A 27,535-nucleotide genomic window follows, 5' to 3' on the forward strand; every position below is an offset into this window, starting at 1 on the left:
TTTGGAATCACCTAGGAGAGACACCTCTGAGTGAATCTGTGAGGGTCTTTCCAGAGAGGTTTAACAGTGGAGGAAAGACCCAGCCTGAATGTGGGCAGCACCATTCCATGGGCTGGGGACCTGGAATGAATAAGAAAGAAAGGAGGAGAAAGTCACCTGAACTCTCCTTTATCTGCTTCTTGGTTGGTGCAACAGAAAAAGCCACTTCTACAATCACCGCTTCCCTACCATTAGGGACTGCATTCTCGGGTGCCCAAATAAAACCATTCCCCCACATCCCCCCTGTTCATTGCTTTTTGTGATGTATTTATTTGCAACAACAAGAAAAGTAACGGATACAGGTAGGGAGCCTCTTCAGGGCGCAATAAAAGCAAACTAAATCGAGATAGTAGAGACAGCAACACAGTTCTGTGACTATACCAAAACTTCTGATATAACACTTTAAAAAAACACTTTACTGACATGAATGAATCTGAATTAAGATGCTGTAAAAGGCACATTATATGTGAACAATGATGCCTGCCATTCAGTTTGGTAAATTGCCATTAACCAGACTATACACAGATTTTATATAGGATTAGCTATTTGGGAGGAATAATATTCTTACCTCTTCTAGATAAATATTATCAAGATCGTATGGTGTTCTGACAGATTCTACCATCCAGCTCTCAGGTGTATTCAAATTCAAAGTGAACAGCGGAGATTGTGGCATATCCAAAAACTTTGCTATTGGACCCTTAGTAAAGCTATTGTCAGAGGTGAATGAAATCTCTGGTTCTAAGACGTAACGGTAAAAGCTGAAATGAAAGTAAGAGTGTCACATGTTTTTGATGCAACCACAACCCTGGAGTTCCCAAGCATCCACACAAGTCACAACAAAATAGATCTGGCCCTAATTACAGATTAGGAAACAAATGAGCAAAGCCATCTTTTGGTAGGAAGACTGCAGGGAGACCATTCCTTCATACGAGTGGCTGTCAGGGTCATCATCATCCTCCTAAGCACTATCCTCCCTTTGAAGAGAATTCATTGTCTTTTAAAATCTGATTCCTAATGGTGTTTGGCTTCTCAGCATTGTAGTAATTAAACATTTCTTTATACAAGGCTAATAGTGGAACCTGGGACTCCTTTGGTCATTTGAAAAACTGTAATCCATTAAGAATGTATCTACAGAACTCTGCCCCTCATCTAGGAAGAAGTTTCCCACAACCAGAGCATGTGCTGAGTTACCACTATCACTGTACCACTTCTTCCATAATGGCCAGAGCAAGCTTCCTACATATATATGGCAGCTTACAGCAACTCTTCTTTTAAAATGAAATGCACATGTGCAAGTAGCTTAGGTTAATGCCATCTAAATGCCTCCTTGCTCAAACTATGTTCTTACAACATCTGTCTAGAGCAATAATTTGATATAAACACAACACCCACCTATCAGCCCACTTGATTCTTCAGCACTCAGTACTAGCTTTTGGATTTGGTACAATTTTTTAAGATTGTTTCCTTAAACGGCATATTTACCTTTTTAAAGGCATGTCAGAAAGTTTAGATTGGCAATTCATAAATACTCTTAGATTCATGTTTATGAGCTGAGCCAAAACCTAAAAAAGGAAACCAGATGACAAAATATTTAGGTTCTCTCTTTAGAAACTTACTATTTCACACTTAGTTAAGAGAAAGAACATTTCTTAACATTTCAAGAAAAGATATAAAGAAAATAACTGCCAGTAAGTCTGTAATGGAGAAGTTTTTAGAAATTAGAATTCCAATGCAGAATCAAACCATATCTGTACTTTAAAAATGGCTAAAAAAGGAAGGGAAAGGGAGAGGGAGGGTGGTCAGATGGCTCAGCTAGTAAAGGTACTTGCTGTCAAGTCTGATGACTCAAGCCGGATACATGGTGGAAAGCAAGAACTGATTCTATCAAGATGTTATCTGACCTCCACATACTCAGCATAGTATGTGTGCACATAGATACATACACTAAATAAATAAATATTTAAAGAAAAAATAGGCTATTGCAGATCACTTCTCCTCATATAAAATTTAACACAAAGATGTGAGGAAATAGAAAGTGATGAATATCGAGTTACACAGGGAAACAGGTGTGCTCAATGCTTCAGTTCATATAAAAAAAAATCATGAAAACACACATATACAAGTATCTACCAGAAAGGACAGATGATCACACTTCAGCAGTGCTACTATCCTATGAAGCAGCCAATTAAGACATAGGCATGCTTGGTAGAGCACCTACCTAGCATGTATAAAGCTCCAAGCTCTCGATCCCTAGCAACACACACAGACACACACACACACACCCCTAACTAAAATGAACTGTGACACTGCTATATTGGTTAGCGTCCTTTTAAATGTACATAAAAGTACAGCATATATATATATATATGCTTATACATATGCTACATATGTAGACATGCTACCATTTAACAAAAATTCCATAGTAGTTATAAGGAAAATGAAAAAAATCTCAATCTTTTACCTTCCCCCTCCCTTGTGTTTACCATTATAAATTAAAATATAGTAACAATCAATTTAGCTTCAACATTGCTCTAAACAAAGATGTTAATCATTTTGTTAGGTACACAAAATAGTCAACGTTATTTGTTTTCAGAGCCATTATTAATCCTTATGAAGATGCTCTGTACCATTCCCCAACACCTCTTGATGTTTAAGGGACTAAGAAAGTGTCCAGAGAATCACCCGGCCTGTGACTACTTCAGTGACAGATGTGAACTGCTTCGGCAGCAGCCCCTACCAAGAGCAAGGGGGCGAGCCTCTGTGCTTCTCTTGTGACAGGGTCAACAACGGCAACCACATCAAAGTAGGTCTCCCCTTCATTGGGCCTCAGTTTAATTGCACTGAAAAATCAGAAGAGGAAGATATTAGCATGGTAGAAATAGGAAACAAAGTTAAGTTGGGCAGGGCGTTTAGACCGGTACAACATATCAGCTCTCTAATCTTAGTATTTCAAAAAATATACATCAGAACAACAAGCTAAAAAGATGGTCAATATTAAAATTAAGGCTATAGCCCCAGCTATAAAACCCTGGACAATGGGGACTGAAAAATTTGTGTGAAGATAGGAAAACTAGTTTAAAATTGAATTTAAACAAAAGTTGCCAAAAGTTTTTGTGTATGTGTTTTCTTTTCTTTCCTAGGCAAGAGCTCCAGTATGAAGCTACAGCTTCAGTCCTTCTTTATTTTCTATTTGAGACAGCTCTTATTAAGTTGCCCATCCTGGCCTTTGCACTCCTCTTGCCTCAGGTGCCCAATGTACCCAGGATCACATGCTTGTACCACAAAGCTCAGCTGTTAAACATACTGGATACGTGATTCTGACATTGATTGAATATTATGCCAATTTTTCTTTCTAGTCAAGAAAAGTATGAGAAAAAATAAATCATGAAAATAATAATAATAGAATGCAGCTCAGTGGCAGAATCCTGCTTAGGCATGCATGAGGCTCTGGGTTCAATCTCCAATACTGCAGAGTTATTTAGAAATAAATACTAACTTTCATGCAACTAATCATTATATGAACTGAATTTTATATGTGAACACTAACATACAGAGGAAACTGCACATTGACTCCTTGTTTCTGTAATGACCTATATACCAACCTTATGTGGAAAAACAAAGGAAGTGAGACAAAGGAAAACCCGAGTTTAATATTCAGGAATGTACATAAATTCAACGTTAGTTCTATACCTGTATCTGTCTTCGAAGAACTGGTACTCGATCCTCGCATCTCCTTTGGGTTGAGCTGACAGGAGAGCATCGACCTTCATTACCAAGTCACTTGCTCTAAAAAATGGGAGTTTTATGAAATCTTAGCATCACTTTAGCTGCAGGTTTTCTAATTACTGCTGAACACTATAAGCCCAAAGACTAAATGCCAACAAGATGGTTTAAAGGAGGCATGAAGCTGATACCAACAGGCACGAGAAATGAAATGATTCTGTGACTAGCTTTATAATCTTTGGGATGTTTCTTTTCTCTGCAGGTGAAGAGCAGTCAGTACCTACTTTGCAGGACTGCTGTAAATACTGCACTGGCTAAGCATATTAGCACCTAGTTCGGGGCCTGACTCATAGCAGGCTACCGTGCTATTTCATCCTCTTAAATGATGCTATTCGGGGCTAGAGAGATAGCTCAGTGGTTAAGAGCTCTGGTTGTTCTTCCAAAGGACCTGGGTTTGGTTCCAAGCACCCACATGGTAGGTAACAACCATCCGTAACTCCAGTTCCATGGGATATGACGCCCTCTTTTGACTTCCAACATACATGCAGGCAAAACACTCATACACATAAAAATATTTTTAAAAATTGATGCTATTATATTTGAAGATTACTAAATACATCAAAATTCATTAAGTCAATTAGCTACTGAACGTCTATGCTGGTTCTAACTTCAATGTTAGAGTCAACATTGTAGTGTACGATTTAGGAAAATATTCGAGAGCTAAGGCATAGCTTGGTGACACAGTGCCTGCCTTTTTATTCATGAGGATCTAGGCTTGATTCCCAGTATGGCAAAAACCATTACTTACTCGTTCTATTTAAAAGTTTTTTTTTGGGGGGGGGAAGCGTGGGGGCTGGAGAGGCAGCTCAGTGGGTAAGAGCATACATTGCTCTTGCAGAAGACCCAAGTTCAGTTCCCAGCACCCATACTGGGGTTGGGGAGGTCATGACTGTCTCTAACTGCAGCTCCAGGTAATCTAACATCGTCTTCTGAACTCCACAGGAACCTGCATTCACATGTACACCCCCCCACATATACATGAAATTAAAAATATGCATATAATACAACACATACATACATTTCATTAAAAATAACCAAAAAACTAAGACAAAAACACAAAAATTTTAGCTGGACATCGTGCATGCCTTTAATCCCAGCACTCAGGAGGCAGAGGCTGCTGGCTCTCTGTGAGTTCCAGGCCAGCTAGGGCTATAGGGAGACCTTGTCTCAAAAAGACCCAAAAAAAAAAAAAGGTTTTCAAAATTACATTTATTCATTTGTGTGTGTAGGTCAGAAAATTAAGGGAATCAGTTCTCTCCTTCTACTATATGGGTCCTAGAAACTGAATTGAGCTTGTCAGGCTTGGCAGCAGCGTACCTTTAACTCACTAAAGCCATTATACTGGCCTACTCACCCCTTGTAAAGCTGATTTCTAACCAAAGATCTTGAACTACATTATGAGCCTAAAAAAAAAGCTTGAATCCAATGCAACATCCCAAGTATGATATTCAAAAGAAAATTTGTAATATATTTCTGCTATAATCACGTTTATACATTTTCTCTTTAAATCAAAGCATTATATCAAATTACCTTTTTTGTTTAACTTCTCAATATTAACTGTAAATACATTTGGCACAGGCCAGAATGACAAGCAGCTCTCTAAAGGCCTCACAAGGCACCGTGATGAGCACATAGCCAAGCTTCAGAAAGCTAGAAGATACTTAAGGCTTCAGGCTCAGGCCATGAATGAAAGGTATGGCTCTAACAGGGGGACCCCTCAAAGTATGATGGCTCTGGTACTCTAGAAACTCCAGGCAGGCAAGGGAATTCTAAGAACCTTATGAGTTTCAGCATCAGTCTCTTGGCAGCCTCACAATTACTTTATTTCTTGAAATAAGGACAAAGCAAGAATCATCTCTTCTTGGGAAAAGTCCAGTCTTGCAGCACAGTCTGGCAATTCAAGGAGTTACCCACAAGCAGCCACAGAGAGAGGGAGGAGTCCAAGAGCATGTCACACCAAGCCTAGGCAGCCATGACAGAGTTGCTTCAGTTCATGCAAGACCTACTGGCCTGCGCCAGGGAAGTGTTTCACAGTCCAGGAAAGGAGCAGCACTCACACTCAAGAGCCATGGAGGTAAGAGGGAACAGCTTTATCTACCACCTCAGTATTAAATCTGGTGAAAAGGATTTCTTCTCAGGTCTGGGGAGGTAGCTCAGTGGGGGAGAACTTGCCTAGCATGTGTAAAGCTCTGGGTTGCACTGGGAAAAAACAAAACAAAACAAAAAAAACTTTCTATATCACATTGCACAGGGGCTACTTTGGCAGCTGTCAAAGACAAAATATCACTACAATATACAGCATAACAACTCATAAAAAAGGTGATAAAAAACAAGAGAAATTTAATTTTTTATATTTCCCAACTATGAATCAAAGAATACTATTCAAAGATAAAAAGGAGAAATATTTTTAAGTCATGGATCTGGTAGGGAACTGAGATCCAGAATATATAAAGAATACCCACAACTATACAAGAACCAAACAACTTGATTAAAAATGACCAAAGTAAACATTGGAACCTCATTTAATTTTATGTCTTATAGAGTTTATAATGAGTAAAAGATTATATAAGCGTAATAATTCATCTGTAAACATAGAAATGTACAGCCAATTTTGAAAGAGATGTACCCTAGCTCAGAAAAATGTTATTGAATAGGTTAATGCTGTTGTAATGAAATGCTTCTTTTAATTAAAAAAAAAAATGACCAAAGAATTTAACACTTTCCCAAATATATACCACGGTCAACATGCATGAGAAGAGCTATTTACCATCACTATCAAACTAAAGAGACATCATTGCACATACTTGAGGATGGCTATTATTTAAACAACAACAAAACCTATAGGGAATATTGGTAAAATATAGAGAAACTAGAACCTTGTACACTGTCGATAAGAATGTAAAATGATGGCGCTATTATGGTAAAGGTATAGCAAGTCCTCAAAAAATGAAACAGAAATATATCCTCTGATTACACATTCATGTGATATTTAATGCAGAAACTAGGTACATACGACCATGGACCCCAGTTATATAGCAGATATACAATTAATTCAAATGATTTCCTCCCTGGACGTGAAATAACACCCTCAGACACATTAGCTAATAGAAATAATAAAAGAATTAAAATTATAAGTCAGCAACATCTAACCATCCACCTTTGCAGATGAAAGAGAAACAACATGGTATTTGGTATTGGTAAACAGATGAAAAGAAGCGTTTGACCTGCCTTTCTGTTCCTACATACACAACAACTGAAGGAGGAGAAACAAGTGTCAGGAGTCTCTTTACGCAAACATTCCAGGCAAGATACCAACCAGTCCCTTTACTTCTGCATATTTCTGACCTTTTCCAGAATCAAAAGTTAAAAGAATAAAAATCAAGAGAACTAATTTAGAAAAAAACTGAAAACATGAGGCTATAGTAACTTTGGAAATAAAACCCACTGAATTGGTAGTATTACTGACAATATATAATCCTCACTATTGGTAGTATTACTGACAATATATAATCCTCACTTTGACCAATGAGGAAAAATCATTACAAACTCTAAGACATGAACTAGTTTCTAATTAGAAAATCAGTTTTATTATTTGTTATCTAACTAGTTTCTAACTGTAAAAACTTACACATCTTCTTCTACCCGAAGGTGTTGGATATGAGATTTTATTTTCTGTCCTGAAGTTTTCAGAATGATATTTTCAAGGAGGTGAAAGTCATCTTGCTTAAAGATCTCACTATCCTTCAGAGGTCCAATGATCTATGAGGTAAAGAAGAAGAGGTCAGAGCTGGAGAGCAGTGGTCATCAGTCAATGTGAAGTCCCTGCTGGCCCTAAGCTTTCTGACACACCAAAGTGCCTTAAAAAACCAGGCCTGGGACATGTCTAAAAATAAGAAAAAACAAAAAAACAAAGCTTAAAACAACTCAGTCATTTGTTTACCTAATTCTTCACAGATATGAGAGTAGAGACTTGTATGTTTCACATTAATTTTCCAAGTAAGCAAACTGACATAAAATAGCAATAGTTCGCATTAATTCTTAGTAAATAGCAATAAGGTCTACTTTATGTATAAGGGACTTCAGTGATTTCTGTTCTAAGAGCCACCACACTCACTACCTCCAACAACAGCAGGATAGAAATAAACAGCAGGAAGCCTCCCCACGGGGGATTGTCTCAAAAGCCTACTTCCTGAGGACTCTATGATATAGCTTACATCATGGATGAGGTAACCATCCATGATGAGGGTGGGACAATGATGCAGTTGTTTGGAGGTCACTTGTTCTCTAAGTAACCCCTAATCCTGCTCTGTGAACAAGCCCAATAAACTCACTGGTCTCCCCTCGCCACCACCACAAAAGCATACTTCCTTGGAAAGATAGGACAGAAATATCTATCATTGGCATTCAGAAGTCCTAATCAGCTCTGAGGGAGGGGGGATCTGCTGGAAAGTTTGCCAGCCTCAAAGAGAGGATCTAAGGCTAGAGATCTAAGAAGGCAAGCTTGTTTCTGGCCAACAAATCCTCACCCGTCCGTTGCTGATCACTGCCCTCTGTCCCTTCTTCAGCTTCAGAACATCCCTGCAGTACACGGCATGAGACAAAACGAAATCCATTTTGGAAGACTCAAAGACCTCTTTAAAAAGACTGAAATCCATGCCCTAGGAGAGTAACATTTTAAATGAAAGTCACTGTTATTAAGCAAACCACATAACTGAATAATCACAATGAGTAAACTAAGAAATCCTTTTGTGAAAAAACAAATTTCCTAATTAACGTTACACCTCAATTCTCCATTGTCCCCTGCTCATAAAGTAATCGCTTATTCCTTTCTACTATTTTTCTACTGATTTATTCAAATAGTAGTCTATTCTCCATAACTTTATTTCACATTTTAAAACCTTGTTAACTTCAGATGACTGTCATATACTCTAAATGAAATTCAATATACTCATGATTTTATAAGAAATTTTAAAACTATAAACACTGTCAAAAATATTTATATATTAAACAAATGAATAAACTTAAGCTTTTACTAGAAACAAGAACTCTTGAGCCTCTAACTGATGAATGGTTCACGTCTGTGTTTTACTCTATAAACAAATAAAATACTGTCTTTTAAAAATGGTACAAAGCAAGTGGCATTTTACTTAAAGCACAAACTTGTATCTCGAGCATCCTGAAGCCAAGGCAAGTTTAAAAGGAAAAGGTAATATGACAGAATTATTTCTTGTTGAGGTTGTTCTAAGTTAACAAAAAATATCCTGAGATTCAGAAGTAATCACAACTCATATTATGAACAGTATACATTAGCCTGGGAGAAGACCATGAATGACCAGGGCAGCTGGAACCTGCAAGCCTTACCCCAACAGAGAACTCTGCGATGTCTGTGCCTGTGGCCAGGGCCTCTGCAGTGTCCTCTTTGGTCATTTTGGTGATGAAATTCTTAGCAGAGTTGGAGGTCTGTGTTTGGAGAGCTGCCCAGATTGCTCTAAAGATCAGAGTGTTCTCATAACTTATTTCTTGGCTGGGATTATTGATCATGCTTATCCTAACATTGTTGCTGGTTTTCTATTTACAAAAAGGGAGATAAGAATTATATGATAGATGTTTTGAACCTAAAAAAGCAACATTAACATTAGTCATGTTCCACAGCAGCATCTCCTATAAAAGTCTTTAGTAATTGTACTCAAAATAAAATTCAGATACTGTATATGAACAGGCTTACCAAATTCTGTATGAACATGCCCCAAGATTCTTTTCCAACTTCCTTTCTATAAGCACTGTAGCCACCACAGACCACCAGAGTGCTATCTTTGCTCAACACATTTTCTACCCTCCTAAGTTCTATCTGTTCTTCATGGCTCTGTTTGCACTCATCTTAACACATGGCCTTTCCAGATGCCAAGTAGCAACAAGGGTGAAAACCAAACCAAACCAAACCAGGATTACATGTGGGAGAAGATATCTGGGGCCCATAAACCCAAAATAGAGCTTGAATCAAGAATATGCATGCACCAGCAAGATGCTCAGCAGGTGAAGGCACTTGCTACCAAGGCTAATTACTGAGTTCAATCTCTGTGACTCCTGTGGTGGAAGGAGAGAACAGGCTTCCCCCTTAAGTTATTCCCTGACTTCCACATGAGCACCATGGCATGTTTGTGGCCCTCTTCATAAGTAAATAAATAAAAATGCTGTAAAACCAAATTCGTTAAAAAAAAAGGAAGCAATAGAAATTTATACTACTATACATCAAATGACATCTGTAAGAATATTCACAGAAACATTGTAAGAGCCCAATAAAAAACAACGCCTTCAAACAGACTAATCACTAAACAAAACTTTGTTGTACAGCCATATGATAGAATACTACTCAATGAAAAAGAAATGCCAGTACTTCTAACATCACAGACAAAGCTCACAAAATGTTGAGTGAAGAAACCAAATGCAAGTCCACATTCTAAAACTGTATGACATAAGAGGAGGAAGGAAGGAGTGACTAGGAAACAAATGATCAGGGCTTTTGGGGGTGTCATTTTTTTATCTGGGTGGTAGACACATGGGTGTGTTCACTTTGTGACACTAAGTATACCAAGCTATATTTTACCTTAATGAAAATAAGAAGACTGAAGTCTCCTTCCCAGTTCTCCCACCACAGTACCACGAGAGAAGTTTTTCAGTTTGTATTAGCTTCCTCATGTATAAAACATCATCCATCACTGTAAACTGCCCTGATTCAAGCTTCAACTGACTACAGTATCCAGTTCATCCCCTCAAACACTAAAGACACTTGGCACCACGGTACTGAACTTCCCTACGTATTTCCTTATTTCAGTCAGCTATCCTGGAGCTCAAGGTAGAGAAAGACAGAAGAAGAAATATGATTTCTAGATGAAGCTGCAAAGTGAAAATAGTCCAGGAAGGATGACACCTGCTCTTCTGACAATGACACTATCCAAAAGAATCAATTTCTTCTCAACCATTTGGCACTGATTCTGACTCCTACTGTACATGTATCAGGTCTTTCAGAGTAGCTGTGGAGCACTTCTCTAGAAGCCTACATCTGCTTTAGTGGAATACATACCACCTTGCCTGTGTGCTACTATTACACACGTGGGCCTCTCTCAGCATCAGAATAACTTCCTTTATAGCATATGACAAAATCACTGCAGCAAGAACCATTATGCAAGGAAATCTTATATCGAGGATCTCATTATGTTTTTTTCCTAAAAGAATCTCTTACCTTAAGTAAGTCTAGGCTCTTGCAGTCTTTGACCTCTTTTTTATGAGCTGACAACCTCTGAGGGCACTGTGCTCTTTTCCTTCAGCACTAAGTAGTGCTGGAACCAGCAGAACAATCACATCAGCACAGAGAGGCTCAGAAGGCCAACTGCAACTCAACAACAACAAAGCCCCCACAGAATGAGACCCTAGATACTTGCCTGATGTTTAATTGCATCATACAGTAACTGCCGTCCAGAAGGGCTGTCAAAATCCCCAACAATCCAAAAAGTCACTGGCCTAATAAAAGAATCATCTGTAGAAAAACAAAAACAACAAACTGACTAAAAGATTGAAGTCTCTATGTGCCATTAAAATTAAGCCAAATAATTTCTGAAAAAACATGCAAAAAGAAAAATAAGAAAGTGATTAATTTAATGAAGATTTAATGAGGCAAAAGTAGTGCAACTTCTCTACTAAAATGGAGTAGGGTAACCTTTCAAGCCACTCAATTATAAACTAGTAACATGCAGTGATTAACTGTCCTGTGGGCTGGGATCTGTTAACATATAAGATGAAACATGTGAGTAACAGAGTATAGTGTTTAAGCACCTTAATTTGCAAATTTCTGAAAGGGTATACAATTTATCTGCACTGCTATCTCTACTATTACCCACAGGTTTCAGAAACATCACAATGAAATTTCAATAAATTCTGAATCACATTGGTCCTTAAAACTATGTAAGATAATGTAGAAAACAAACAGAACATTCTGAAGTTTTCAGTTACCATAGATTTCCTTGGAGGACATTCCTGGACAAAGGCAAAGGAAAAAGAGTAAAAGAAAAAAGAATGTCATTTCTATAAATAAACATCTACCACAAGAGTCAAACAATTACACATGGCTGACAGGACCCTGCTTCTTCCTGCCCGATCTATTCCCAGACCCTTCAGACAGGTTTTTTTAAAGGAAAAACCAGACATCCTCCCAAGGAAGGACCACACAAGGGATAAAAGCTGTCCTGATGGGCATGGTGGCACACACCTTTAGTCCCAGCACCTGGGAGGCAGAGGCAGGTGGATCTCTGAGTTTGAGGCCAGCCTGGTCTACATAGTGAGTTCCAGGACAGCTGAAGTTGCAGGGAGACTCTATCTCAAAAAGACAGAAAAAAAAAATGTCATCCTAAGGACAACTGTTGCTTTTTGGAAGGATAATAAGTATTAAATAGAACTAGTTTGGAAGAGTTATAAGTGTTAATATAAGGGTAGACAGGAGAAAGGACCTGTCTACCCTTGAAAAGAATTCACTTTATACAACTGTAGCTTAACTAAAGAACTCTGTATCAAAGTCAGTTTAAAAAACCTACACAAAGCTTTCTAGAATCCAGTTCACGCTACAAACCCTAAAATAAAATTAACTCTGTGCTGTCACCAGAGTCAGGCAAAAACATTTTTCAGTGCATTAACCCATGCTCACATAATGTGTTTCCATTTTGAACTATGAAAGGTTTTTTTAAAATTTTAATGACTAACAAAATTCAGAAAGTAAACATTTGAATTTTTAAAGATACATAAATAAATTTTAACAGGTATTTTATTTATTTATTAAAATATTTTGTTTATTTATTTATTTTTATATTTATGTGTATGTGTGTGTTGCCTGCATGTATGTAAGTGCACCTGTGTCATGCAATGCCTGAAGAGATCAGAAGAAAGTGTTAGATTCCCCTGGAACTGGAGTTACAGACAGTTGTCAGCCACCATGTGGGTGCTGGGAATTGAACCTGGGTCCTACGCCAAGAGCAGTCAGTTCTTAACTACTGAGCCATCTCTCCAGTCCCCTTAACAGGTATTTTCTAGACTAAAAGCATTATAAGAATGAATAGAAGGAATTATGGAATCTATTTTCCCAACATTAAGATGGAGTTATATTTATAAATACTAAAACATAAACACTGAATCCAAGATGAGCCTGAACGGATTACCTTTCTTTGTCAGATAGTTCATACTATTGGCTATAGCAGCAGTCTTGCTCTGAGAATCCAAGACAGAAAATCTGGCATAATCATCCACAAAGAAGCTATCTGGGTAAAAAGAAACATGCATAAATAATATGCTTCAATTCAATCTACCAGTAATACTCAACTGATTAACCGGTTTCAACCATAAAATACAAGCTATAAAAATGTAGTAAGTACATTAAGTTTGGTTTACTGAGAAGAAGTTGGTCACTGGGGGTATGCCTGTCTCTTTTGCTTCCCAGGCAAAATAAATGAGCAACACTGCTCCACCACATGCTCCTTGTGACAATCTTTTGCCATGCCCCCAGCCCTAAACCATGGGATAGGGCTGACCGTGGGATAAAATCTCTGAATCTCAAAGCCAAAATAAACCGTTCTTCCTTTTAAGTTGACATTCTCAGGTAGTTTGCCATGGCAATGAAAATATGACAAACTTAAAAGGCTTTCTTCCTCCACCACCACCTCCTCCTCCTCCTCCTCCTCCTCCTCCTCCTCTTCTTCTTCTTTTTTGTGAGACAGGGTCTCCTTGTAGCCTCGGCTAGCCTGGAATTCACTATGTAGACCAGGCTGGCCTGGATCTCACAGGGATCCTGCCTCTGCCTCCACAGTTCTAGGATTAAAGCAATGTGCCACGATGGCCAGCTTAAACAGTTTTCTTAAAAAGGTCCCAGGACAGCACAGGCCAGAGAAGCAATCCAACACACAGTACTGCCACCATGTTCCTTATACAATGGTACTCCAAAGACTGCTTTTCACAACTTCTGTTTATTTGTTGTGGATTTTTCTCCTTCCTCCCTACCTCCCTTCCTTCTTCCCTTCCTTTTTTTTTGTTTTTGTTTTTGTTTTTGTCTCACAATACAGTCTTGGTTGGCCTGGAACTCACTGTGTAGCTCAACTGGCCTGGAATTATAAGCCTGCACCACCACATGTAGCCTATCATCACAGTCAGTGTGGTGGCACATGCCTTAATTCCCATTACTTGGAAGGCAGAGGCAAGCAGAGGCAGGCAATCTCTGAGTTCTAGGCTAGCCTGGTATACAAAAGTGAGTTCCAGACCAGCCAGGTCTGTATAATGAGACCCTGTTTTTCATTTTTGTTTTTTAAAAGGAAACAACACAGATTTAGGACAAAACATCATGACACTACTTGCCTTGCTCAGTAACAATTTCTGCTGAGAAGCTAATACCTGGTCTGTGAGGCAATTATTTAGATGACTTTCTGAACAGGTTTTTCACACCTAGCTTATGTGGTGCTGGAGATTAAACACAGGGCTTCATGCATGCTAGGCAAGCAGTCTATCAACTGAACTTGATCTACATTTTATTTTTGTTTCCCTTTTCTCCCTCCCCTGACAGGTACTGGGACTTGAACTCATGGCCTTGCATAAGCTAGGCAAGCAATCTACAACTGGGCTAATCCACAGTCTTTCTTACTTTTATTTCTAAAACAGGATCTCATTAAGTTGCCTATGCTAGCCTTGAACTAACTACATAGACAAGGCAGGTCTCTAAGGCAGGTCTCTAATTTGTGATCCTTCTGTCCCAGCCTCACAAGCAGCTGTGATTACAGGCTTGCATATTTTCATTAAAACTCAGCTACAACAACAAATGCAACTGGCTATGATTTCACATGCTGTTCCTTCTCTTAGAGGGAAAACTCATAACAGGCAAATGATGAGAACGCCACCTTATTTCCAGGTATCTGCCAAGTGCCCTTAAGAGTCTGAATGAAAGGCATATGGAACAAACTGTTCATTGTTTCTTAAAAAGCTATAGTTGTAGAGAACACCCAAATGTTGATCAATTCATAGCAATAGGATATTTAAGGAATTAAAAGAAATGAAATACTGTAAGATGAGCTATAGAAATATGCTAAATGAAAGAAGCCAGACACTGAAGGCTTCCCAGTTACATGGAATGTCCTAAGATGGGAAAACCCATAGAATCAGAAAGCAGATGATTTAATGCCAAGGAACAGGAGAGGGAAATGGAGAGTGACTACTCAGGGAATACAGGTTCTTATGAGAGTGATGACAATGTTATAGCATTAGACAACGGTGGTAACTGCGAAACTCTGAGAATAAACTAAAAGCCATAAGCTATATACTTTAAAAAGTTGAATACTGAGAGCAGGGTGTGGAAGTGCACACCTTATGCCGCCACACTCAGGAGGCAAAGGCAGGTGCAGCTCTGTGAGATCAAGGTCAGCTTGGTCTACACAGCAAGTTCCAGGTCAGTAGGGACTACAGAGAGACCCTGCTTCAAAAACAAAAACAAAAAAGTTGAGTATTGGGTTGGCATATAGCAGAGTCATCAAGTACTTACTGAGCATGCATGAGACCCTAGAATGAATACTAGCACCATTTTTTAAAAAAAAGATTGAGTTTTACGGCATATATGCTGTATCTCAACAAAACTACTGTGTTTTCTTGTTTGTTTTGTTTTTTAAAATGTAGTAAGGTTCAAGCTGGTCTCAGACTCACTATACAGTCCAATTGGCCTTAAACTTGTTTTCCTCCTACCTTAGCCTCAATACTGTCACCATTACAAGTATGCACTACTATGCCCAGCAGAAAGAAAAAGGCCTTCCTGGGTTTGCAGAGCAAGCCTAGTTGAGATATTTGCTGATCTTATTCAGGATTAACTCTAAAATGAAAATAAGGAATAAAGAACTGGCTAGGTTGTAAGGTTAACAGTGCAGGTCTACTCTTGTCATCTAATAGCATCACCTATTTGGCATTAAATGGCACTAAATCTTTTTTTTTAAAGTTTACAAGGTTTTATGGAGAAAGAATAATCTTTTGTAGAAGGAAATTACTATGAGTTCAGGAGTATATTATCATGAATTCCAGGTACAAAGAGCCTAAACATAAGACAATGTCAAAATCTTGAGCTATCCAATAAATACGAGGAACATGAAGCATAAAACCAAACCCCCAAATTTTTCCTGAAATGCTCCTTACTACTTGCTGTTAAATCCAGATATTCTCTCTCAGCTGTCAAAATCCTGGAATTAATTCGTGGAACAACATTTGGCTGATTCATGATATACTCTACAACATCTTGATCATGAGACAGTTCACCCTGAAGAAAAAAAAAGAAAGAGAAGGGGCAGGAGTGTTAACGGAATATCACCAACAACAGTTCACCAGGAACAAAGTTAATGGCTTTATAACAGCTTATCTGTTAACAGCTAAAGAGAGAAGTTACATGTAATCCCAATCACAGTTAAGCACAATGTGGATGTTTATACACAGTATCTCTAACCATATGGCTACGCTAAGGAGATGAGGAGGAACAGGTACAAGACTTAAGCCAGTTTCTCAATGTCACATAGTCAATGGTAGCTGTGCTATACAAATGCTCTCTCCATACAGCAGTACTTTTCCAGGAAAAGTAAGGTCTGAATATCAGATAAGAGTTAACACAAAGGTTTGGGCTGACATGGTTACTGTCCTTGGTCCTGAAATCACTCCACCTTGTAGGTCTTGGGCATCTGAGATGGCCAATGTCTCAGGGGTCAGAACTGCACTTCAATGGACATCTTTTGTCATTTGGTCTTTTCTTTGTGTATCTCATATTAGAGAAAAATTTATATTTCCTTAAGCATGGCCTCAGAAACAAGTTAAGCTAGAAACTGTGGAATCTGACAATTTATCATGCTTAGGGGGCTGGAGAGATGGTTCAGCAGTTAAAAGCACTGGTTACTCTTGCAGAAGACCAAGGTTTGGTTCCCAGCACCCACATGGTGGCTAGCAACTGTCCATTAACACCAGTTTCAGGGGATCTGACACTCTCTTCTGATCTCTGTGGGTACTACATGACATGGGTGTATGTACATACAAGCAGGCAATACACTCATATACATAAAATTAAAAAAAATACTTAGGATAAAAGCATGTACACCCAGCACTCAGGAGGCTGAGACAAATATACATATGAGGTCCATACTTATTTTATGCATACATGTATACATGCATACTTCCATTTATTTATTCTTAATTTATCTTTTCAGGCAGTGTCTCACTATGTAGTAGCTGAGGCTGGCCCCCAAACTACGTGTGTATGTCTTTGTGTGGGTATGTGCAAGCGAGTGTAGATAACCTTGGAGTCCAGAGGAGGGAGTCAGATTTCCTGGATCTGGAGTTATATGTGCTTGTGAGCCACCCAATGTGGATACTGAGAACCAAATGTGAGTCCTCTGCAAGAGCTGTATGCACGCTTAACTGCTGAGCCATCTCTCCAATCCCAAGTCTATTTTAAAGTCATTTTAAAGAGAAAAATACAAATCAGATCTAAAAAATTCCAATTAAACAGTACTTGTGACTGCTCACCTGAAAAATATGACAATTCTCAAACAATAAACTAGTAACTAAATGAAACAACTATACTACTCAAAAGAACTACAAAGATACTTATTTGGCTTGCTGTGCACATAAAAGCACACGTACTACACTGGATATTATACATCTCAATTGATTCCAATTAGAAGTCTCTGTAGCTCAGAGAGGGCAATTTGGCATCATCTATAACAGTTTTAAATGCATACATCTTTGGGTCCAGCTCTACACAAACACAAACACACACACACACACACACACACACACACACACACAAGTAGTAGTTTCTAGGAAGAACATGACGTGAGAAGGTAAGTAAAATATGTTATCAATTTTTCTTTTTTGAGTCAGGGTCCCTCCCCACTCCCACCCCCCAATTTGTTCTCATTCTAGTAGTTCTATGAAAAAACAAATCCCTTAAATACAAAGGAATTTCACTTTAACTGCAAAATCTATTCTTACACATTAGGAGTGAGGCAATGAAACTCAACCAAGGACTTGTTTGATTTTTAAAAAAGTTATGAGACAGGGTTTTGCTGTGTAGCCAGGTGGCCTTGAACTTGCAACAATTTTCCTGCCTCAGCCTCTTAAATTCTGGGATTACAGGGTTGAGCCACTAGGCCTGGCCCAAAGATTTTTTGTATGAATGCATTAACATCAGCACAATAATCCACTTCTTTAAAAAAATCTATTTCTAATGTTTTTAACAAATGGTGCTAGAAAAACTATATATTAACTTACGAAAGAGTCAAAGTTGGCCCTTACCTTATACCTCATATAAAAATTAATTTAAGTAGCCAGATGTGGTGACACATGCCTTTGATCCCAATAGTCAAAAGGCAAAGGCAGGTGGATCTCAGTGAGATCGAGGCCAATCTGGTCTACACAGAGTGAGTTTCAGGCCATCTGGGGCTATAGGAAGATCCTGCCTCAAAAACAACACAAAAAACAAACACAACAAACAACAACCCCCCAAAACAAAACAAAATAAACCCCAAACAAACAAAAACCAAAAATTAATTTAAGGGAGGGTGAGATGGCTTAGCAGGTAAAGGTGATTGATTGCTGGGCTAGCCTGGCAACCTAAGTTTAATCCCTTAGAACTTATGTAAAGACAGAAAGAGAGAACTGACTCCACAGAGTTGTCCTCTAACTTTTACACATGTGCTATGGCACACATGCCCATGTGCACACATGCAAGAATAATTACATTTTTTAACTAAAAAATGGATCAAAGTTCTACTCTAAAGATTTGTAAGCATAAAGCTCTAAGGGGAAAAAAAGTCAGGAACAATCTTTGCAACATTCATGCAATGACTGAGGAGTGCTTTCTGGGATAAAATGAACCCAGAGAACAAAGGGAAAAATAAATAAATTGAACTTCATCAAAATTGAAACTTTTGTGCATCAAAGGACATTATCAAGACAGTAAAGGGCTGGGAATGTAGATTATTTGGTAGAGTGTTTGCCTAGCATGTACCAGGGTCTGGCTTAATCCTCAGCTCTGCATGGAATGGGCATAGTTCATAATAGGATTATTCAAGATATCCAAGAGATGGACGTAATCCAAACAACCACTGAGAGATGAATGAATAAACATAATACAATGAAAACACAAACACACACATACACTCATAATAATAAAAATTTAAAAAGTAATGAAAAGGTTCTACAGGATAGTGGTGAGGGTTGCACAGGATTGTGACTGTACTAAATACCACTCAACTGTACACTGAAGCGGTAAGGTTTTATGTTTTGTATCCTTCACTACAATAAAAATTTAGTATATATTTCAACTTAAGGTTACAAGTATACCAATGTAATTTGACATTTAAAGTACTATTTGAGTATGACATTTAGCAGACACGGTAGAGTAATTACCTCCAAAAAGCATCTGCTCCAAAAGAAACTCTCAGATCACATACACATACAATTCAAAAGCAACTTCCCCCAAACTCAGAGAATTAACCAAAGGCCTGCAAAAATCTGACAGACTTTTACTCAAGAAAATGCCTGAATATTAGTAGGAAAGTGGCCTTTGTGGTTTTTTTTGTTTTTTTGTTTGTTTTATTTAACTTGGCCTGCTAAAATTTACCTCTCTCCAACTAATAGAAGCCTTGAAAAATCAACAGCCCAACAGAAGTAGTGAAGAGTTGCCAGGGTTTTCTGTTTGAGCAGAATCTCACCTCAATAGCTTTTCCCTGAAATATTTGCAAAAAACACCAGGAGCAACTGTTTAATATCTCAGCTGATTCTAGATAATGAGATATCCTAAAGAGGCTATGAGTTCCTGACACTCTCTAAAATCTAAAGCCTGATGCCCATAGAACTGTGCATGGGGGAGGGAGGGTCACAGAAATTCCTCAACTCTCACTACTGACTAAGCTTGATAGTCTGTGCAAGCAATACTTAAAGGCTAAGGCTGAAGATTTGGCTGAGAGAGTGCTTGCTTAGCATACACAGGCCCTGGGTTCAAACCCCAGCATCACACACAGACAAGCAGAAGGCTAAGGGAGAGCGGTCAACTGCCTTAGCTGAATACTCAAGCCATGCCCAAACATGAACACAGAGATATTTGGGAAAGTATTTTAGATCAATACACTTAAGAAAATTTGTTCATTTACTAGCTAATTAATAAGTTAAACATTCACACATGACAAAGAATTTATTTGAGAAAGTATTTAAACAAATGCTAGCTGCAACAAATAGAGCAAGAATAAACAGCATCTTTGTAAAGTGAAGGTTCAGTTTTCAAGAGTTGGATTACGTTATCTAAAAAGTCCAATTATCAAAAGAAAACATGAACACATGCAAAAAGAAAAAAAGAAAAACCCCTACATACTATTTAGACTTAAAACAAAGAATTTAAATAAGCTATATTAAAAAATACTCAAAAGAACTAAAGGAAAATGTGAGAACCATAGATAGTATCAATAAAAATGAAATTACATAAAAGGATCAAATAAAAAATCCAGAGTTAAAGAAATCTAATGATAGCTGGTGGCACACACCTGTAATCCTGGTACTTGTGCATGGTAAAGGCAGGAAGACTGCCAGTTCACGGACAGTATGGGGTACATAGGAAGATTTGATCACAAAACAAAACAAAACAAAACAAAACAAAACAAAACAAAACAAAACAGCAGGTGTAGTAGTACTCAGGAGACAGAGGCAGGAGGATCTTAGTTGGAGGCCAGCCTGGGTTAACAGCAAAACCCTGACAACAAATAAATAAATAAATTTAATTATATATATGAAATGACTGATGGGCTAGGGATTTTGAGCATTTGTCTAGCATGTACAAAGCCCTGGGTTAGATCCCCAGCACAAAGGAAGAAAGGAAGGAAGAAGGGAGGGAGGAAGGGAAGGAAAATACATATAATGACTGAAACAATTACTAGAGGGGTTCATTAGATTTAGCTGACAGAAAAATTAAAAAAAAATGAACACAAAGATAGCTCATCAGTTTATTACTTGAGAGACATATGAGGGTTGGTCTCTCAGTTTTTCTTTCATTCATGCTCCCTCCTCGCCCCAAATATATGACTGTCCCTGGAACCCGGGAAGTTAGCTCTTAAGATAGTAGCAGAAGCATCTTATTTACATTCACAGTGAACCTCTCAGATCATACCCGATTTATATTAGGTGATCCTTAGTTTATGCTAACATAATGATCCAGGTTTGGCAGTACCACAAAGACTAATCACCTGATTAGAGGACTGGGATGTAGAGCAGAATCAGATCAAACTGGCAGCAGTCTGACCTCAGCAATTCTATCTAAAGAAGTGTTCAGAAGAAACAAATCCATGGAGACAAAAGTCAGTTGCCAGGGCTAGGGGAGGAACAAAACTGGTAGTGACTCCTATTGGGAACAAGCTTCTTTTAGCACTGATACCTTTTGAAATTAGATGCACAACTGTGTATTGACTCAGAACCACTCACTTGGATATTTTTAAGTAGTTGAGTTTGGAGCTGGGGAGATAGCTTAGTAGTAGATAACTAGGCTAGTGTACATAAGGCCCTGAGTTCTATTCCCAGCACTGCAAGTAAATAAATGAGCAAAATAAAAATCAATTAAAAGTTCATTTTCACACCGTGTAAAGTCTCTATCCATAATATATAACTAATATTTATATATAAGTAAAGCATCTTTCCAAAGTCAGAATTCCTTACAAACAGAAGTCTCTTAGAAATTCTCACAAAATTTGCTATTTCAATTACAATATACAGTTGTATGAATATTTTCCTTATAGCAAGACTTTTTAGGAGTTGGCAAACCAATTACTAATGGCATATTAAAAATCATGACACAGAATTCTACTCTTTACTACAGATGGCACAAAATGTAAACTGTTTATGTTCAAAGTTGGCCTGAAAATGCCACTCACCAAGTACACTGCTCTTTGGAAGAAGGTAGTGGTCTCCAAGATCTTGTGCATTGTAATAGTTTCTAACTCGTCAGGATCTAGCTGTTCCTTTTCAAAGGGCATTCCATTAAACAGGACAGCAGGCAGGGGATCAATGCCAGTTTGCTCATAGTAGCTTCTTGCTTCCTAAGAAACAAAGGATACCAAAACAAAACAAAAAACCACGTTCATCTTCACGACACATACAAAATTAAAACACATTTTTCTTAGGTGCCTGTTTCAATATGAAAAAAAAAAAAATTAAAAGGGCCAGTGACAAACAAAGCTTAGCAGGTTAAAGATACTTGCTTTACAAGCCTGATGACCTGAGTTTGATCCCCAGAACCCACGTAAATGTGGAAGGAAGGAGATAACCAACCCCACAAAAGTTGTTCTCTGACCTCCACACATACACACACAATAATAATAAAAAACATCTTTTTTCATTAAGAATAAAGAGGGGCTAGAGGTGGATCCATGGTTGAGAGCACTTAATGGCTTCCAGCTCCTGGACCCACATGGTGGCTCACAACCACCTGTAAGTCTAAGTCCAGAGGATCCTATACCCTCTTCTGACCTCTGTACGCTCTTGCAAACACATGGAGTTCATATACTCATTCAGGCTCACAGACATAAATAAATCTAAAAACCAGAAAAAAGTCAACATAAATAAAGAAGAAATAGTAAAAACATGTCTTAAGGTGATTAAGGAAATCTGCTACTTTGGAAGCTAATTTTTAAGAACCATGGAATCATACGAAATATCCTCTGTGAGATCAAATAACTAAATTTTAAGAAATCACAAGAACTTTATAGATTAGGGTATGTGTGTCTATGTGTGCATGCAATCCGGGTTTCAAAACTGAATCACAGGGGCTGGAGAGATGGCTCAGTGGTTAAGAACATTGGTTGTTCTTACAGAAGACCCAGGTTCGAATCCCAGCACCCACATGGCAGCTAACAACTGTCCATAACTCCAGTCCCAGGGAATCTGACAGCCTCTTCTGTCCTGTGCAGGCATTTCACGACATGGGTGCACTTACCTACATGCAGACAACACACACACATACACACACACACACACACACACACACACACACACACAATAAAATAAATAAATAAATAAATAAAATAAAGAATCACAAATACTATGCTCAGTACTGCACAATGGAATTTCTGAAATTGTTTCAGGCAGGTTCCTCCTCACCAATATAGCAGTTTCTGACAGCCAGAAGGCTCAAGCCTCTAGGGCAAAAGAATCCCAGAGAACTGTTAAGATGGCAGCAGCTGAAAAGGAAAACTCAGGACTGAGTGTAATGCCCTGGCTGAATGAAGCAGAAAAGCAGCAGGAGGCCTGCTTGGTCACTATAGCAACTAGGAACAGACAGAAACTTTCTTGTAAGTTTCTCTACCTCTGCAGAGACTGAGATCTGCAGACCTGACTGTGAACTTTGAGCAACTTTTGGCAGGCTCAGGGTCCCACCCACCAGATTTGAAAGCTCTTCCCTGATTCGTTCTGTTTCAGATGTCCAGGGGCTACAGGAGCCAATGGAGGAGGAAGAGAAGGAAGACTTCAGGGTCCAGCTCCTAGCTGGCTCACTTACTGGAGAAGACTACCATCAAGAACTGCCACGGGATGCTAGAGAGGTGACTCAGTGGTTAAGAGCACTGACTGCTCTTCCAGAGGACTCCAGTTTGGTTCCCAGCATCCACATGATGACTAACAATCATCCATAACTCCAGTTCCAGGGGCTCTGACATGCTCTTCTGGCCTCTGTGGCCATTACATGCACATGGTGCACATATATACAAGCAGGCTAAGCACTCATACACATAAAATAAAAATAAAATTTTAAAAATGTCTAAGAACAGACTTAATGGCTGCTTGTATCTGAGGCATCTGCCCTGGGCAGGGAGCTCCCTCAAGCCAGCCTCCAGGACTCAACCAACAGCTGCTGACAGAGGGACTTGCTCCTGCCTCAGCTTCCAAGACTCCACACTAGACCTGTTTGCAAAAGGGAATTGAGTCCCACAGCTGCTTCCAGTCCCCAATACCTGCTACTCCAGAGTTCCGTGACTCCACTGAAACATGCTAGTGACAAGAAGGCTGCTGCTACTGCTACTCCTCTGGTGACCTAGACTTGCTCTGCAAGGTACTGCTCTTGGTTGACATCCCAAAGCTCTGCAAGAACTTCCTAGCTGTAGCACTTCTTGGAGCTGGAACACTTATCACAGCGGTCACTACTCCAGGCTAGCTAGCATCCCAATGCTACCGAGAGTTCAAACCTGTTTTATTTAAATGTCATTGTGGCAGTCTGTTTAAAGTTTTATCTCACTTAAAGGTTATTAATCCTGAATCAACAATAAAATATCTCCTATTTGTACTCTTGCTGTGTGTCCACTCTTCTTGGAGGAGGGTGGGAAAAGAAGTTGAAGACAAAAGATGGTATTCACTGCCTGCTTTCCAATGATGGAAATGTCAGTGAGTCCAATGCAGTAGGCACTCAGCACTAACTAAATAACTAAACTAAATAACTAAATCTTTAATTTATTAATTTCCACTTAAATAGCCACATATCATTAGTGACCACAACAGGGAGCAAAGTTCAACTATCGCAGTATCCTAAATTAATAGTATTCTTGGGGGGCATGAAGGTGCATGACTGTAATCGCAGCACTTGGGATGTCAACTAAGAAATATCAGGAATTCCAGGTTACTTTGAGTTGCACAGCAAGACTTTATATCAAAGCAAAACAACAACAAACAAAACAAAAATAACCAAATAATGCTCCTAGGCAGAATGCCTTGAAATGAAATATTTATATCCAGTTCTAAATAAATAAAAGTATATAATACTAACAAAGAAATTGCATCTGTAGAAAACAAATTAAGAAGCACTAAAAAATTGCTCTAAGAGGCAGGAAAAAAATATATACATATATATACTTAGCCCAAGACAATAAAATGGCAAATATATCTGAGATGGGTACTATTTCCTCAGACTAACTTTTCAAAAGTAAAGTAAAAACTAAACTACTACCCAGGATATGCAGAGTTTCTATAAAAAGTCTTAGTAAACACCTTGTAACTTGACAATTAAAATTACAATTTAGCTTTTTCAGATAGCACAAAGCAAAAGAAAAAGAATTTCAATTGAGTAATATCAGTCACATGTAATAGACTGCTTACCCTCATTAGACCTAGGTACAGTAATAAATGATGGTACAGATATAACCAAGGACTACAATGAGCCACAGCCAAAACAGCCCTTTAGGTTAGTTTCAGTCATTTCTGTACCACTGTTTAAGATATTTAAATCGATACACCCTAACTCTTACGTAGCATAATATAACTTCAGCTTTGTATATCAATCCCCCCATCCAATTAAAATAAACAAAGGTCAGGTACAGTGGCACACACTTATAGTTTAAGCACTCTAGAAGTTTGAGCTAAGTCTAAGATCAGCTTGAGCACACAGAGACAAAGCATGTAAAATGTACAATACACATATAAGGACCTATTGCATAGTTTTAAGCCATTCCCTCAGCTTTGGAGATTTAAGCATGTACTATGTCCAGGATGGACACAAAAGAGCAAGGCTATATTAAATCATTGTTATCCCCACCCCCCACCCCCCACCCCAAGTACAGGAGGTAATTCTAAGGAGAGGAAGACTACATATTTCCCCAAAATAAATGTTAATGCTCTGAGTTATAGAATATAGTGGTTTTCAAACTTTTTTTTATTAAGTTGTATCTAACACTTTTTCTTAAAACCAAAGTACTTTTTTTTTTTTTTCGGTCTTTTTGAGACAGTCTCCCTGTAGCCCCAGCTGTCCTAGATTCACTATGGAGACCAGGATGACCTTGAACTCACAGAGATCCGCCTGCCTCTGCCTCCCGAGTGCTGGGATTAAAGGCGTGTCCCACCACACCTGGCAAAACCAAAGTACATTTTTATATTTTATAATGCCTCTCACATTATAATAATAAATGTTATATGTTGGTCATATATATGTATGAACTTGGTCACAAAGCACTTGGGTTTCTGACACTCTCTCTACCTCCAAAAGCTGAACCTTACGCTGGTGAGCAAAGAATTAGGAGGCCCACCTACTTTTGCTACCCTCAGATGAGCTCCATGCTTAACAAAAACCAGTTTTGTCTATTCCCAAACCAACTACCTTTATTTCATTTTATTATTTTTTTATATAATGTGTAGGAATGCATTGCCTGCATGTAAGTGCACCCATGTCATGCAATGCCCATGGAGGTCAGAAGAGGCCATCAGATCCCCTGAAACTGGAGTTACAGACAGTTGTTAGCCACCATGTGGGTGCTGGGAATCGAACCTGAGTTCTCTGCTGGAGCAAGCTGTGCTCTTAACCACTGAGCCATCTCTCTAGCCCCTAAACCAACTATTTTTGTCAGTGAAATAACACAATTTAATATTCTGTTAACCAATAAAATATGAGTACAAAAAGAGAAGGATTTCTTTCCACAAAAACAAACCAAATGACTGGAAAGCTCAAGAAAGTGAGTGTCTAAAAGCACATGAAAGGGGCTGTTGGTTTGTATGGCTTAATGGTAGAGTGAGTGTTTAGCATAGGCAAAGCAGATTAGAAAAACCCAGAAGGAATCTGTAATCTGTACTTGGATGAAGAGAAGTTACTGACACTTCATTCTGAGTGTGGTGTATAAAGAGAATGATAGCTCAGATCCACAAACAGAACCTAAAGACCTACATAGAAAAAACTTTGTAAATCACTTTTATATGCAGTGTTTTAAATGAAAATGCTTTAGCATTATTTTGATTTTGGTTTTTCTTTCCAGTTTTCTTAAGACAGGGTCTCACTAAATAGCCCAGGCTGGTCTAGAACTATGGATCCTTGTGCCTCAGTTTTCTGAGTGCTAAGAACACAGGTGTACAACAGGTGAACGTAGGTGTACATCTCTACAATGCATTTGGATTCCTTGCCTTAACATAAATTTCCAGTAAACTGATCAGCTTGTTTCTGTTTATAATAGGTAAAGCTTGATGGTACATTTACTGTCACACACACACACACACACACACACACACACACACACACACACAGAGTTTCCCTTACATAGCCTTATTACCATTATGTGGGAGTCTAAATGAGAAATGTCCCCCATGGGCTCATGTATTTGAACCTTTGGTCCTCAGTTGATAGCACTATTTGGGAAGCTGGGGAACTTTTAGGAGGTACTGTCTTTGGAGGAAGTATGTCACTGGGGGCAGGGTTTGAGGGTTTATAGGCTCACCTCACTTCCCCTTCACTCTCACTGCTTCCTGTGTTTGGATAAAAATGTGATGAGCCAGTTTCCCGCTCCTTCAGCTATGCTATGCCTTTATAGGCATGATGGACTCTAGCCCCTCTGGAACCTTACTTAAGTCACAATGAAACCTTTCTTCTTAAGTTGTTCTTAGTCATGATATTTTATCGAAGTAACAGAAAAGTAACCAATATACCACACTGATCTACTTTGGTTACTATGTTTCTTTAAAAAAAAAAAAACTATTACTCTTAAGATCTTTTGAGGATCTATTTCTCAGGGGTCACATGGGCTTGGGAGGAGCCCCTGGCTCCTTTCTTTTACCAGTTCCACCTATGTGAAGATAAGTCAAAGGTCCTACTCAACCATGGTTGGCTTCGCTTGGAAGCATGGAAGAAATGATTCCTCTGTGTTGACCCTCCTCTTTG

At 38.6% G+C, this 27,535-nt stretch overlaps 1 protein-coding gene across 3 annotated transcripts in view; it reads right to left on the reverse strand.

Annotated features, from left to right (window-relative positions):
• Window positions 1-27,535, reverse strand: part of Uggt1 (UDP-glucose glycoprotein glucosyltransferase 1) — a 118,465-nt gene that overhangs the window by 43,583 nt on the left and 47,347 nt on the right. For 2 of the 3 annotated variants that reach the window (XM_008829755.3, XM_029561937.1), the window contains 12 exons: window positions 21,789-21,953; window positions 16,024-16,144; window positions 13,026-13,124; window positions 11,830-11,853; window positions 11,262-11,356; window positions 9,184-9,390; window positions 8,349-8,480; window positions 7,451-7,581; window positions 3,730-3,825; window positions 2,777-2,879; window positions 1,522-1,601; window positions 608-797 (listed from right to left, as the gene is read on the reverse strand). In XM_008829755.3, coding sequence (XP_008827977.1) covers window positions 608-797; window positions 1,522-1,601; window positions 2,777-2,879; window positions 3,730-3,825; window positions 7,451-7,581; window positions 8,349-8,480; window positions 9,184-9,390; window positions 11,262-11,356; window positions 11,830-11,853; window positions 13,026-13,124; window positions 16,024-16,144; window positions 21,789-21,953 — 1,443 coding nt within the window. The remainder of the gene's footprint in view (window positions 1-607; window positions 798-1,521; window positions 1,602-2,776; window positions 2,880-3,729; window positions 3,826-7,450; window positions 7,582-8,348; window positions 8,481-9,183; window positions 9,391-11,261; window positions 11,357-11,829; window positions 11,854-13,025; window positions 13,125-16,023; window positions 16,145-21,788; window positions 21,954-27,535) is intronic. The other variant, XM_029561936.1, reaches the window with a different exon arrangement.

Source organism: Nannospalax galili, unplaced genomic scaffold (genome assembly GCF_000622305.1).
Source record: "Nannospalax galili isolate Female #2095 unplaced genomic scaffold, S.galili_v1.0 scaffold213, whole genome shotgun sequence".
Taxonomy (NCBI): domain Eukaryota; kingdom Metazoa; phylum Chordata; class Mammalia; order Rodentia; family Spalacidae; genus Nannospalax; species Nannospalax galili.